The 16,529-nt window shown below is 34.4% G+C and overlaps 1 protein-coding gene across 1 annotated transcript in view; it reads right to left on the bottom strand.

The window, feature by feature from the left end:
- The window catches only part of LOC114053992 (lipoxygenase homology domain-containing protein 1-like), a 657,625-nt gene that overhangs the window by 164,837 nt on the left and 476,259 nt on the right, over positions 1-16,529 (bottom strand). Inside the window, 2 exon segments of the mRNA XM_027877094.1 lie at positions 3,610-3,820; positions 5,957-6,147. Coding sequence (XP_027732895.1) covers positions 3,610-3,820; positions 5,957-6,147 — 402 coding nt within the window.

Genomic DNA, 16,529 nt, shown 5'->3' with positions numbered 1-16,529 from the left:
TTGCTTTCTTTTTTCTAGATTGGGTGAAAACATGAAATCTAGTATTATTAAAAGCACTAATATTTTTATTAGTTTTTTTTTTATTAGTTTTTTTTTATTATTTTATAGTTTATTCCAAGAGGGTAGATAGTATCTAATTAGTGGTACTTAGAGCTGATTTAAGTTTCTAGGAGACATTCCCATGGGAACTATAGAATATTTCACAGTAGAAAGTTTATGCTATGCATCTCAATCATGGCTCTTATTAATGCTGTATCATTGAAGCCAAGCTAAGTCTCCTCTTTGCCAATCTAGTTTCAGATATGTTACTTTAATTTTTTTATCAAGTACTTCTTAATTAGATTAAATACCTATTTTTAGTGTGCATAGGTAAAATAGCTAGGAAAACAGTGATTCAGCCAGACTGACAGTAAGGGCAGGGATGGTGGTAATTGGATTTTAGATCTTTTGACATGCTTATACGCTTTCTTCAAAAGCTTTTTGCCCCTTTGGGAAGTATAAAATCTCCCCCACCCCACCTTGCTGAAGGACTGCCAAAACTGGGGTATTTACCAGGAGAAATACAAGGATATACATACTTAGATGTCTGTTAATAGTTCCCCTGGGAAAAGACTTGGTTAGATTTCTCTCCACTCACCAGAATAAAGGCACCCAATTGGCCTCTTTAAATTTTGAAATAAATATTCTCATTCTGACTTTTTAAATGTTGTATATCACCTGGTCAGCACTGAAGAGGCAGTATGATGTAGTTGATAGGACAATGGTTATGTAAACAGGAAAAATTGTATTTGAATCCCCCTCAGATTTTTGCTAGTTGTGTGACCCAGGGACAAATTTTTAATTGCTCTCAGCCCCAATTTCCTCATATATAAAATCAGAATGATAATTATGGTACCTCATTCACAAGAAAGTTGCGAGGATCAAATGAGATAATGTATGTAAAGTGTTATGCAAATCTGAAACGGCTATCTAAATGACAATTATGTGAAATAACAACTGAGATTAATTTGGAGTTTTCACTTGGAGCAGCAGAACAGAGCTGTGACATTTGGCATGAGTCAATCAACATAACACTCCTGTCCCAAGTCAAAAGTTCCAAATAGAAATGCCAAATGTGTAGGTTCTTTCTTATGTTTACATGATATATATGGACACATGCACATACTATACACAGTTGCTACATGTGATACGTCAATGACCTGAAAAAGTTAATATAGCTTCTCAAGCTGCTTAATTTGTCCCCCGGGAGAATCTACTGAACTGCTAAAAATCATGTTCAATATACTTGCCTGGCTAACATGCCTCTCTTTCAGATCCCTACAGGATAGTATCTAGCTCATGCAAATATTTCGACTAATATACCATCTTAAGACTGCAAAAACATGAGTGAGTGAGTGAGTGAATGAATGAATGAATGAATGAAAAGGCATTGCTATTTATCAGGCACAATTTTGCACATGATTCCAACATTTAATTAAAATGATTCATTAGTTCAACTGGTAAGACTCTCTGTCCTAAAGCCAACAGTATTTTGTTTGTTCTTTGAAAAATATGCTCTAGGTCTGATAACTATGGGGATAAGTCAATGTTCTAGGAATCAGGACATTAGGATTCTGGTCCTGACTGCCATTAAGTAGCTTTGTACTCATAGGCAATGTACCTAATTCTCTGAGCTTCAGTTTACTCTTTGGTTAAACTGGAGAAAATCCTTTGAAAAGAATAAAAACTATAGAAACGTAATCTATGTTATAGATTCCTAACATTTTTATACTTTTTTTAACTTATGGTTTAAAATGAAAAAAAAATCTCTTTAAAAACTAAGAAATAAACTCCACTTATTCAGAAGAAATTTACAATGAGAGTTTTGATGAATTGTCCCATCTGTTCATATGAGGTTTTAAGGGAACTGTCTTATAAATTTTGCTCTATGACATTATGTTCGCTTAGTTAAGTTACTCCTGCAGTTGTAAATAGGATATGACTTACTAAATCTCCCCAAGAGATAATTTTAAGCATGAAAGGGTGCTTTTAGGGTCCTCTTTATGATAAAGAGGTGTCTCAATCTTTTCATCATATATATTCAATCAGTCTTACTTCTTCCCTACTGGAGTCTCTGGCCACAAATTTCCTGTAGTTAATGGTGGTGATGTCACCTTAGTAATCCACAGGACGCACATAAATGGTTTGCAAATTTTCAGTCTGGTCAGTGTTTGAAACATTAAGAAGTTTACATGCCACATTGAACATTGTGACCCTAATGGAAAACATGAGGATGTAGTCTTTCTGAAAGAACCAGAAAAAGGACTTTTGTAGGCACTGATTGTCAGCAGTGTCTTTACACAGATTATCACCAATTCCTAGAATACTCTCCCTCCCAACCTCTGCCTCTTGGAATTCCTGGCTTCCTTCAAGACTTGAGCACCATTTTCTTTGTAGGATGAACAACAACAAGGTCTTTCCTGGTCCTGTACAACTGCAAATGCTTTCCCCCTACATTTAGCTTTGCACTATGGCAATCTTGTATATACTTATATGTGTAGGTTTAAGTGTCCCAATTAATAGAGGACTGAGCTTGAAGTTAGAAAGACTAATCTTTCTGAGTTCAAATCTGGCCTTGGATGCTTCCTAGCTGTGTGGACCCTGGGCAAGTCATTTAACTGTGTATGCCTCAGTTTCCTCATCTGTACAATAAACTGGAGAAGGAAATGGCAAATCACTCCAGTATCTCTGCCAAGTAAACCCCAAATAGAGTCATGAAGAGTTGGACATGACCCTGAACAGTTTCACATTTGTGTTTGTATCCCCATTGCCGAGGACAGTGCTTGACATGTAGTAGACACAATAAAAGTTTGTTCATTGATTGATTACTAAAAACAAAATAAAATTCCAAGGAGTGTAAGGTGAACTAGAAAGTATTTCACTTGACTTTCCATAGCCAAATATTCTCTGGCTACTTACTTTACTCCTATTATCAATCATAGATTGACAGGAAAGTAAAAAAAAAGTAGTTGTTTCTGTTCCCTAAAGCTTTTCATTCTTGTTTTAGGGAAATCAGAAAGCCCAATCAACCTCTTTTTTTTTTTCTCCCTGGTGAATTAATGTAATGACATGCTTTTATTTTTTAATAAATCTTAGATTAATATCAGTACAGTACTAACAAATACAGTTTCAATTCCTAAATACTCCTTATTCTCACTAATCACAAAAGTCATTTGCTGAACTTGGTTGGTAAGATCTAATAAGTTGTTTCAGGCTCAGTGCTTTTTCCCATCTTGTTTCCCAAAACAAGATGTAGGTATATTCCTTGGTTACATATTGGAACCCAGTTATCAGCTACAGAATCAAAAACAGTTCTCCAGAATTTATTAGGGCAAATACTTCTTTACCTAATGCACTATGACACGTTGTAGTCTGTATTGATGAATAAATATTTAACCTACAAGACAAAAGATTAATCAAGGATCAGTAACAAAAAGCTAGAGTCAAAATCTTCTGTGATTAAGATGAATTCCTTTTCAGATAATTTGCAAAAAATCTGGATTTCTTTTCTTAAATATTTTTTTTCTATTCGAATTTTTATTTCTTCAAGTAAAGGGCCAAAAAAATTACCTGGGAGAGGGTCTTGGCCTGAAATCAAAGTAGGAAGTTCCACACAGTCCTCTTCATTCGGTCTAAACCAGCAGTCAAAAATCAACCACATTTCCAGGGCAGTACCTGTATGCTTCAGGTTCACTGTGTCTAAATGCCAAGATTTGTTCAGCCGGGTGGATGTTCCTGACACCTGAAGCTTATAAAGTGATCCAAGGCCCTCAAGTTCATCCTGGGAAAAAATAATTTGTCAAATGTTTCTTCATTCCCGAACTCTGCTCATCAATTTTGAGCTGCATTTGGAATTCAACATTTATTAGAATCAAAATACACACACACATGTAAGTCATATATTCATATGCACATCTATGTACATATAAGGGCAGGCATGAACACATATCTGCACGTATAAATGAGACATTTTGTTGTTGTTCAGTTGTTTCAGTTGTATCCAACACTTTGTGATCCCATTTGAGGTTTGGTTGTTGTTTTATTTTGTTTTGTTTTTGCAAAGATACTGGAATGATTTGCCATTTCCTTCTCCAGTTCATTTTATAGACGAGGAAGCTGAGGCAAACAGGTTTAAGCAACTTGTCTAGGGTTACACAGCTAGTAAGTGCCTGAGACCAGATTTGAACTCAGGAAGATGAGTCCTTCTGACTCCAAACCCAATATTCTATCCACTGTGCCACCTATCTGACCATCTGCTGAAACTACCTTGTATTTATTTTGAGAGGCAGCCATGATATAGTGAATAGAGAGATGGCTTCAGAGCTACAAAAAATAATGTGAACCTAGATAAGAAAATATTATAAAATCATATAAACATAGTGTGCTACAGTGGAAAGATTGATGAGCATAGAGTCAGAGAAACCTGTGTGACACCAGTAAAGGAAATTAACTATCAAATGCCTAGCACATGTCTACTACATGATAGTCTGGTTATGAATTGTCTTAGTGGAGGGAAAGCAACCACAGTAATGAAATCTAGGTCTCTAAACTGTATATGAGAGTCACCGAAGTAGTAAGATCACTTTTTTTCTTTTGATTTGAAAAAAACAATTACTCACACTTTTATAAGGCTTTAAGGTTTACAAAACACTACCTTTACAACAAATTTGTGAACTAAGTAATGCAAGTATTACTGTCTTCATTTTACAGATGAGGAAACAGTCTTAGGCAAGTTAGTTAAGCAACTTGCCCAGTCACATAGCTAATATGTAGGTGTCAGAACCAGAATTCAAACTCAGGTCTTTTCTGACTCTTAAGCCCATGTTCTTTCCACCATATCATTCCACTTAACTTTGAAAAATATTTACCAAAATAAGCAAGGCCCTTGAATTTTAATGCCAGTTAATTTATAATTGTTACTGTTCCAGAATTGCCAAGTGGTAGAGTCTTCAATCAGGGAGATATATTGCAAAGGCAGGGAGTGAATGCTAATTAATTCAAAGGGGTACATGAGATGCTTGATTAGAAACTTTTATATTTAAGTAATTTGGAAAGTCTTCTTGGTAAAATCCACTTAGTTTCTTACCTGCCTACTCAAAACTGCACAGAGTAATACCCTATTTTTTCAGTCCTAGATATCTCAAAGTACTCCTTCTCAGAAATCACTTAGAGTTTTCAGATTGATAATATAAGGTTTTCCAGTCTACATTGATAATTCTGAATACCTATTACTTGGTAATAAAATTCTAGTAAATAAAATTCTGGAAATAAGATTTTGGTATTAAGAGTCCCAAATTCTGAGGAACATTTTTGTTTCAAAGTAAGGCAATGATCTCTGAAGAATTCTGAGTATTCATCAATAGGAGGAAAAAGAGAAAATGAGCTTATAAACCAAATAACCTGTTCATTCCTCTCAACCCCTCCCAAATATCTACAAGCAATCAGGTTTGCATGTTCTGTTCCTGAAAAGGCACACTTGGAGGGTGTTCTATTCTCCAGTGTCTTTCTGTACATTGTAAAACTAAACTGAAATATCTCATCATTAAAATCATTTTTGTTCAAAAGAGGTGGTTTTGGGTTCTTCTAGCTCTGTTCACTAGGGAAGGCTCTCCTTGGTTATTTTCCATGATGCTAAAGTAACCTGTCAATTCAGTCAAAATATTAATCAAACCAGTTGTCTGGTGTCATGGAGACAGTCTCCGTGTGGCAGCAAAGGGGATTTAAGGCAAAAGGAGGAGACAAAGACACATCTGGCAGGGAAAGGAAAAGAACTAGGAGGAGAAGATTAAATGTGAATCAGAACATCCCTCAGCATGGTCACCAGAGCCTTAATAATTGTAAGACAATGATTTCACCAAGAGTTAGTGGAATTCTCACTCTAACAAAATGTTTTGTTGATAAGAAAAGGGTAAAATACTTTGATTTGTGCTTCATTTTCTGTCATGTGAAGTGCCAACTTTTTGTGATTCAGATGTCCATAAAAGACTAGGGCAAGTTCTATTGTCTCTTCTTTGGTGCTCAACCCAGATCCAGTGATGTCCACTATCCATGAACCAGGGGAATGCCCATTGATCAGGGGCTGCCCAGGGCTACAAATCAGTCTTTTCCCTTAAAAAAAAAAAGATGATCAAATGAGAAAAGAAAACACAAGGGAAAATCATAATACAGTTGAACCAGAGACTGTACACTACAGAGTATAAACAAAACTCTATTTGCAGGTTATGCTGTATCTATGGCAACAGTTACTCAGAAGAGAGCAATGTAGTATTGCTTTTATTTCTGAAGGGATGCAACATTTGAGTGTTCTTATGTGTTTTAAACTTTAGCTTTCAAGTGTTTTTTTTTCCTTGTTGTCAAGTTGTTTTTACTTTTCCTTTTGAAAATTATTTACTGGAGGGCATGAACCATCCCTAAAATTAGTCTTAGAAAACCATCAATAGAAGAGAAACTTACCATATCACTTCAAAACACTGTCTACTTAAGCAGAATTAGGATTTATTTTATTAACTTTTATAGCATTTGTTACCTTGGTGTCCGGTTACTATTTTAAAACTCTACAAGTAACCTAGAGTAGGCCCTAGCCCAAGGGTTTTTAACCTTTTCGGTGTCATGAACCCCTTTATCAGTCTGGAGAAGCCTGTAGACTCCTCAGAAGAATGGTTTTTTAAGATAAATCAAGAAAAACACATAGGTTTGCAAATGAAAGCAATTACATTGAGATAAGGTTATGAAAAAAAAAATTAAACAAGTTCATAGACCACAGATTAAGAAACCCTGTCTTCAAATAACAACTCATCATAGGAGAAAGAATTTATGTCAAGCTCTTCCCTTCAAAATAGCAAAGGAAAGGAATTGCAAACGAGAAATTGTGAAAACACACACACACACACACATACATTAAAATGACTACTGTACTCAGTTCAGTGAGTATGGAATATCTAGCTAATTCATTCAAACTAGCCACTGACTGCTTACCAAACTATTATTCACAGTATTTAGAGACACCAAGAAAGGGTCCTTGGAATTGACTGTTCTTTTCAATCAAAATAACAGAGTTAATTAATATGCTTGGAAGTGGTCTCTTATTATTGGCATTAATTGGCCATGGCAGCTCTAAATAATGGGAGGTTCTCTAAAGGCCTCTGATGACCCAGAATTTCATTAGAGATGAATGAGAAGTTGGTGCTCAGTTTTGAGGTTCTACAGCTTTCTGTTCTTTTCTTGACTTCTTCCTCTGAGGGAGAACAGCTACTGCCAAAGAAAGCCTTTCTGACCTTCAAGGTTAGCCTTATAAAGAGAGTACAGCCCCGAATATCACCTTATTGTGATGCAGTCTGCATTCCAACCACTACTACAAAGGCAAAGATGATTCAGGAAGAAATCTAAGCTACTTGGCATACTGTTCAGATCCTACAGTCTTAGATACTTATCATTATTTTCCCCCCAAGAGTTAAAAGGCTCGGTTAGTTCTGACTATTCTATATTTAATAATCATTTGAATAATCAGAGCACTATGTGGAAAATTAATGTGATAGTAATACAAGGAACAAATGCCATTGCTCAATTTATGAGCATAAAAGTAAACTGTGCCTCACCTAGCAAAATGAGTACATTAATAGGAAACACAACATAGAAATCTAGAACTCTAGGTTGTCAGACACCTCAGGGTATTTGATTCAGACCTACCTACTTAGGAAGGTCCCATGGAATTGCCACTAATATCAATTTCAGAATATTCAACCATGTGGCTTTGAAAGTGCATTAGCACACTTGTAATATGACACCAGGCAAATTGTTTAATCTTGCTTAGACTTAGTTTCTTCATCTAATGTAACACTGGGCAAATTGTTTAATCTTGCTTAGACTTAGTTTCTTCATCTAATGTGCAAATAACACCACTGCCTAGTCCACAGGGTTGGTTGTGATGATATTATGATGTAATATATGTGAGACTACTTTAAAAATGTTGAAGTACTATAGCAATGTATTTTATCAACTTTATTGTCATTATTGTTAATAGTGTCATCATTATTTGATGCATTTCTTTTTAAAGGGGTTCAAATAGAAATGGTACAAGAAGAAGTAGCTATTCTGCTATTATTCTTTCATATTTAATATTTTGTTAATTAAAGCACATGTGAATAAAATGTGAATTTTATTATTTTGCTAGAGTATGAATGTGGGAGCTGAGTAGCTTGCCACCTATAGAGGCAACTATCTCAGTTGGCAGGTAGCAGGCTACTCAGTTCCTATACTCATACTCATACTCGACCAAAACCATCAAATTCACATAATACTAAATAATCAAGAAATCCAATGAAAAACTACAGAAAGTGACCTCTTCTACCTTGGTAACTCTGTAAAAGTTAGTTGGACCCAGGCCAGGCATGCCAGGACCAACTCAGAGTAGCTGTACCATGTAACCAGAGATGGCCAGGGACACATGTAGCCTACAATGTTCTGTGTCCAGAAGCACCAAGAACGAAGAAAGCCCTCACATGGGACCTTGGGAGACCAATAGAGTGGTAGATGGAAGTGTCCAATACAGAGATGACCACACCAACATGGGGGCCCATCTCTCACATCAGGCCTCTGTAACTGAGAAACCATATGAGGCAGTTTGAATCTCAATTTTGCCTCAAAAGGAGGACAAACTCCAGGACGTAGCAGTCAGTGCAAAATAAGTGACCCAGGCTGAGATCAAATGGGGCCTACTACTTATACCAAGAACACAGCAGAGGGCCTAAAACAAAGTCGCAGTTCAGGGACAAAAGCTGAAGAGATGAGTAAATAAAGAACACCAATCAGCATGAAAAATTATTGCTAATCTAACTCCATAACAACTGCAAGCAGAGACTTAAGGAAAAATGAATTTTTCACAAGAACTACATCAATAACCAGGGGAAAAAATGAAGCAAGAGTTGGTTTTTTTTGTTTGTTTGCTTTTTGTTTTTGCTTTTTTTTAAATGAAAGAAATCCCTTGAGGACAAGATTGGAAAGACAATAAAGAGTTTAGAGAAGAAAGTAGCAAACTTTACGTAGGTAACAAACTCCCTGAAAACTAGAATAGACAAAACAGAAATCAATGATTTCGTGAGATAACAAAAAATGTTATAACCAAATGAAAAGATTGGGGGAAAAAATGAAAGAAAATTTGACCTGATATAAAAAAAAACTGTCCTGAGAAATAGGCAAGAGAGAGATAATTTAAGGACCATTGGACTCCCCAAAACTATGATTTTGAGCATCATAAATTAATAAATCATGAATAAAACTATACATACATTAGTACCAGAGAACAAAGTAAAAATGAAAATAATCTACTAATAATTTCCTAAAAGTCAGTTAGACCGCAGACAACAAAGTAGTATACTGGATAGAGTTCTGGACTTGAAGTCAGGAAAACCTGAATTCAAATCTTACCTCAGGCACTGAGCAGGTGTATGACCCTGGAAAAATAACTTTAATATCCTTCAGTCTCAGTTTTCTCATCTGTAAAATTGAGCTATGATAGTATCTACCACACAAGTTGTTGTGAGGATCAAATAAGATAACATATGTAAAGTACTCTGTAAACCTTAGGCTCTATGTAAATGATAGCTCCTGAAAGAAACCTCAAAAGGAAAAATGTTTGGCCAAAATCTAAAGCTCTCACATCAAAGAAAAAAATCCAAGTAACCACAAAGAAGTGATCCAAATACCAAAAAAAAAAAAAAAAAAATAGGATCACACAAGTCCTACTATAAATGAAAAGAGATCTTGGAACATAGTATTGTAAAAGGCAGAAGAGATAGCTTTACAACTAAGAATAACTTACTCTGAAATTTGAGTATAATTTCTATTAAAAAGGGATTTTTAATGAAAGAGAGATCTTTTAAGCATTTATGATGATCAAAGATAAGTAGGAAATATGACATGTACACATAATAGCCCAGAGAAATTTGAGAAGATAAATTTATTTGAACAATTGGAAGAAGCTGTATGATACAGTGCTGACATTGTAATAGGGGAAAAGAAACAAATGTCTTTTCAAAGCCTTAATATCTTCAAGCATATTTATGGAGTTAAGAAATTTAAAAAAAAAAAGAAATATAGACCCTGGTTGGAATGTATATATCTGTGGGGAGATGGGAAGGTGGAATTGTTTCTGTACTTAGGATTTAAAAGGGAAAAGAGAGGGTAAAAAGAAGAACACATTTGTGCAAAGGGATGAAGAAGGGGGTGGAGGCTGATGCTAGAAAAAATTGGAGAAAGGTTGGGCATCATGAATTTCACTCTTATTTGAAAAAGACCAAGGAGTGTTGCATGCACACATATATGCACACAATCAGTTTGCATAGGAAAGCATTCAGTTCAACATGGAAGCATATGTGGATGTGACAGGCAAGTCAAGAGGAAGGACAGCACAAGGGAGGCAATAGTAATAAACAAAATAAACTTCTTGACCCTGAAGAGGATATTAAAGGGGGTAAAACAACAGAAAACAACTAGATTCTAAGGGAGTTACCTTAGATTTCCTACTAATAACTGGGGAATGACTGAACAAATTGTACATAAATGTATGAGTGGGATGAATATTATTGCATTGTAAGAAATTATGAAAGAAGATTTCAGAGAATCCTGGGGAGTATGAACTGACAGAGTGAAGTGATCAGAGCCAGGAGGATAATTTATATAAGGACAAAGAACAAAACAAAACAAAAATGTTAAGTCTAAAGAATTATGACCAAAGCAATGACTGACCAGTCATACCTCCAGGAGACCTATGATCAGGCACATTCCCCAGTTCAGTTAGAAAAGTAATAGACACAAGGTACAGAGAAATACACTTTTGGAGTTGGCCACTGCATGGGTTCATTTTACTTGACTGTGCATATTTGTTATAAGGTTTGAGGGTTTTTTTCCCACTTCTTCTTGGTTGGGATGGGGTGGTTGTCTAGAGGTAACAATGGGTAGGGGTGGAAAGGATTGTCAAGGAATAACAATAGCTAAAGACCATTATAACCTTTTTAAATGCACAAAAGAAAACAGAAGGAAATTCAGAAGGAAACACGAGAAGCAGAAGTTTTTAAATTAACATAGAGAGTTTGTTATTTTTTAAAAAGCATGTGATTGAATGAAATGAAAGATTCCCTGTTTCATAAAATCCTATTCTGTGTGTCTGCTGTATATGTAAATGTCATTTTGCTGCATAAGTTTATAAAAAAAATAAAATTAAGTTAAAAAAAGAAAGCAAACATATTTGGGATAACTATCCTATACCTATCCTATCAGATAGGACAATAGTGATTGTATGCACCTCATATTATTCTGAGTGGCCTTAATTTTTTTCTGCTAGATCTATATATTTTGAAACCTTTTTATCCTCATATAGTTTGAAGGTAAGGAATATTTTATATGGTAACCTATGTTAAAAATGTTGTTTTTATTTTTTTTCTGGTCAGTGTAATGTCCCATAGTTCTGTCTGTAATCATGCTTTGATGCCAGTATAGTTTTTAATTTTCTATTATGTTTCAGGGTTTGTACTTATTGAACATGGATTTATTGTCTATTAGCTGATAAAGGATAATAAGCTTAAGATCTATAATTCTCAAATATAGATCATGTTTTCCTAGTTGTCAATATTTGTCAAATTTTCACAAGGTGTTATGTGATATAGCTCTCATGAATTAATTCCATAATCTGAACCAATTTTTACGTCTGAGCCCCCTAATGGAATAAGAAAGGAATAAGCATTTGTATAACACTATGCTAAGAGCTTTTCACAAAATATCACATTTGAACCTCTCAACAGCCCCGCAGGGCAGGTACTATTATTGTTCACATTTTATTAATGAGTGAGGTAAATGAGGGTTATATGATTTGCCTAAGGTCACATAGCTATTAAGTTTCCAAGGCCAGATATGAACTCAGGTCTTTTTGACTTCAGGCCCAGAACTCTCTTCACTGTATCATAGGCTGTCTTATGACTAGCATTTCCATAATTTCTGATGGCAATGACTTAATACTGAGTTGTTATCATAAATCTCATCATTTCTAAGAACAAATCTTCATGACTCAGACATGTGCTTGATGCTCCTTTGTTGACATACTGTTGATTGAGTTAATATGGATGTCACCCATGGAGTGCCTTTGGATTCCAGTCTTGTATCTAAGCTGTTTTATAATTTCTGTCCAAAGATAAACCACTGTTGGTTACATTCAGTAAATCCAGTGACATATACCTCTTGTCTATCTTTGCTGTTGTTTTTTGAAGTGATATCATTCTATTCCAAAAGTATTTAAGTAAGTTATTACCCTATTATGTGCTCTGGAAGTATCTACCAATCCCATTCTTCCTTTTATATAAAGAAGTATCCATTCATCTTTTTATAATTGCCTTGGGGTGATGAGCCCTGAGTTGCATTGTGTAGGTTTTTGGTGGACACATTATAGATTCATTGTTATCCATTTTATATACCAAATGTATATGTCAAAATGAGTATTGTATAAGTGTTAATCTTTCCAAACATATTCTTTTATTGTTTTATTTCTGGATGCCAGACAATTTCTTAATATGCACAGCCTTAGTTTTCTTCTTATTGCCTTATCCTTGATAATTCTTTCCTGGAGAAGCCCAAGGGAGCTGTAAGCATTACCTTCATCCATTGGTTCAATTCAGCCTAAAAGCATAAAGCTCAAATTCTGCAGTTTAACTGAGAAACTAAGAATCTTACACTTATCACATCCAAATGACAATTAGACATTATTGGAGAAACTTTTTAAGAGATGAAGTTTTATGTGCTTCTTAGTAGGATCATACAACTTGATTTTGTCTCTATACATAGAGTGATCAATAACATGTTTTGCTATGACTCTCCTTCACTCAGGAGTACTGATAATGGGTTTAAGTGCAAGCATGAATATAGTGTGGAAACAACTGTTTCCCTGGAAGATAAAACATTTTATGCTAAGTGTTCTTTATATTATTCTATTGATAGAGTTTTTTACATAAAAGTCAAATCCTCTAGCATTTTCACTATACTTAAAACTGTTTTGTGTATTTTATAATCATGACTAAGCCATGAGTGCAGAATTGAATCAAAGTCTTTTAAATAATCAATAAAAAATAGTTTAATGCTATAGTGCTTCTGTGTGATTTGTTCAATAATCACCAAATAAATGTCCTATGTCTTTTTGGCATGCCCTTTTTGATGCTCAGCCAAAATCTTATTTTCTTGTAAGGTTCTATATAGATTTTTTTTTAGAGATTCATATAGTGACTGTTTAGTATAAAGGATAAAAGCACATAATTTGCCTATATTTGGAGGGGTAGGTAGTGTTTTTATCTCTTACTAATGGGCATATGATGTTTTCTTTTTAAAAAGATAATATCAGGCTTCCACCAGGCTTACCAAAGGAAACTGGTAAAGTGCTTTGTTAGCAAGTCATGCAACACTGAATCATCTGAATATATAATTATGACTCTTATCTAGACCTGCTTCCTTCCAGTTTCACCAAGAGACTAGAATTTCAGTTGCTGCCTTTGATGTAACCATTCTGTCATTCATTATATTAATGGCATGTAAGCTTCCTGTTTTGTGTTTGATGCAAGCTGATCTTTTATTTTATTCAATGACTGAATTAAATAAAAACATTTATTAAGCACTTACTGCATACCATACAGTGCAAAACATTGGTAATACCAACAGAAAAAGGCATATATATAGTCCCTGCTGTCAAGGACTTAACCACCTAATTGGGGGCAACAACACAAAAAACAAAGTATAATGGCAGGATATAAGGAAAGGGTCAGAAGTTTCACAGTCCACATAGAGGTGCTGACCCAGTGATGTTTAGATTGTAAAAGCATTCAATACCCCCACTGTACTAATTAGCTCATTTTATTCTGTTCTCTGCTCTTTTAGGGATTTTATATTACATGAAAAGTTAGGAATACAATAAATGCATAAAATAAAAAACAGAATTACAAAAAAAATTATATTGAAATACAGCTATCAGAACTGATGGACCTCAGGTTAAGAATCCCTGTTCTATATAATATTTTTTATTAAGGTTGAATTTTTTATCTTGATTTTTTACATTGCTATTACTCCTTGAATTACCTTAACTTCTTGGCTTATATTTTCAATTGCCAAGTAAATAATGTCTGATAAACTTTTGCTTACTTTTGACATATGCATTTATTTCTTTTTCAAAGATTTTAATTGGGAAATTTTGTATTCATGTTTTCTAGTGCTAAACATTGATTAAACTTTTGGCATTTGTATGTACATACATTTGTATGTTTTTGTCTTCATTAAATGTTCTTAAGCTATTTCTGCCATGGTAGCATATGATCCTTAAGAACATTCTTGGATACATGTTTTCCTCCTGTGGGCTTCAACATGGTAACAATTATAGAATATACTTAGAATTCCATTCTAAGTATACCCCTCTCCTTTGGAACATCATTCAGGATAATAGCATTATTTCCTCCATCCATTTTATTATTGAATAGCACATCTGAAGCTTTGTCTTATGCAGTTTCTTCAATGCCTTTAAGCTCTTCAACTTTTCTGTCTTTGGAATTAAATAACTACTCAATTCTTTCTCTTTTCTCAGCTTATCTAGGTTTAGGAATGGCATTTTTTCTTATGATTGCCCTGCATTGATCTACACTATGTTGCTATATAACCAGAAGCTAAGGATATTATTGACCAAAACCACTATGAATTTTTTTTCTATAACTGGTGAGATTCCACTTCCATTTTTATGGTGTCATAATAGCATATACTAAAAGCATTGCTATTTTTAGTCTATTTCATGAGCACTAATGGTCTGCCTATTGTTTTATAACTTAGAACTGAGGATATTATTGACAAAAAGCAATATAAAATCTTCACTCTGGAGCCAGCTAACATGTTAGCCATGGGGCTAACACAATCAATTTTACTGCCAGGTGATCAATTGGTCAGCATTTTAAGATACCTACCAGAACATTACAATTCTAATAGTGAACTCAGGGCACACCGACTTCTCATTGTATATACTCCCTGGCTGTCATTCCTTTAGTTTGCCATCCTTCCTCTGCCTCATGTTTTGGAGACTGTATGGGGATTTGAGGAGATTATCACCACTACCATCACTATCATAATTTTTTTTATTATTATTACTACAATGGCTTAAAAGTCATAGATCAGTGATCTCTACCCAGTCAAGTTCTACTTCTATGGGTTCCTTGTAATTTAAAGAGGTCATTTATAAAGTTCTTTAATATGTGCAAGGGCTTTACACATATTATCTCATTTAAATCTTAATTAATAATGATGCTATAAAGCTGATATTGCAGGTATTATTGTCAGGAACATTTTTCTAATGAAAAAAATCCAATCTCATAGAAAGGAAATCACCTTCTCACTGACATATAAGTAAAAAGTGTCAGAAATAGAACTATAGACCAGGGATTCCTAATTACCCATCCAATACTCTATCTACAATATCATTCTGATTCAGCAAATAGTTAAAGGCATGCAGAGAACCACTGGATATAAGTATATACTAAAAGGTGCCAAAGGAAGCAACAAAGGGCATAAAGCTTATTATTAACTAGATCAAATACTAATACTAAATGCTCAATATCTACACATGTTCAGAATGCCCAGTGTGACTTTTGATTTTTCTACAGTTCTAGGCTAGAATATCATAATATGAAGATAAGCTGTGTTGATCCTTTAACTGTTCCTCCTTCACAAGAGAACCAAAAGGTATCAATGTAGTTGAGGGTGAATTGTGGCATTGTTTGTTTGTTTTAATTTTTACTGAAGATCTATATTGGTTTTTATCAAAAATAGTAATCCATCCTGATAATGTTCCAGTGAAAGTCAGTGCTAAATAAAATAGTTGATATTTTTGACAGTCAAACTTGATTGAGTTTCTAAAGATCCAATTGATTTGTTAAAAATTAGCTGCCCAATCAATAATTATCTTTCCCCTTAAACCTCACATAGACCTTTATTTTAATAAGTATATGGATTTAGACCTAGAAGATAACTTCTACTCCATTCTCCCAAACCCCACTCATTTTACAGATGAAGAAATTGCAGCCCAGACAGGTTAAATGTATTACTACTCCATGTCACGCAGGTATTAAGTAGGAGAGTCAGTACTTGAACCTGTGGCCTCCTAATAGTCTTTTCCTTGCATCAAAATCTCTAAGGCATTTGTCATGTAATTTCTGTTTGTTTCTCAGCTCCCTCCTCAATGGCAAGCACCTTGAAAGAGAAAGTGTCTTATCTAAATTTTATTCCTCTCCTAGTACTTAGTATACAATAGATCCTTCATAAATGTTGGATAAATTCATGAATGAGATGGCTGAAAAAACTTGAATCAAGTATAGTTAAGTGCAGACTTTTTTTTAAACATATAAACAATAATCAACTTTAGAAGTGAAATTCTAGAATTGGTTTATTAGTTCTCAAATATCTACAATCATTTTGTTTTGTTCAGG

Source organism: Vombatus ursinus, unplaced genomic scaffold (genome assembly GCF_900497805.2).
Source record: "Vombatus ursinus unplaced genomic scaffold, bare-nosed wombat genome assembly UNPS02014812.1, whole genome shotgun sequence".
Lineage (NCBI taxonomy): Eukaryota > Metazoa > Chordata > Mammalia > Diprotodontia > Vombatidae > Vombatus > Vombatus ursinus.
The sequence above is the reverse complement of the archived record's forward strand: the minus strand, read 5'-3'. Positions and strand labels throughout refer to the sequence as shown.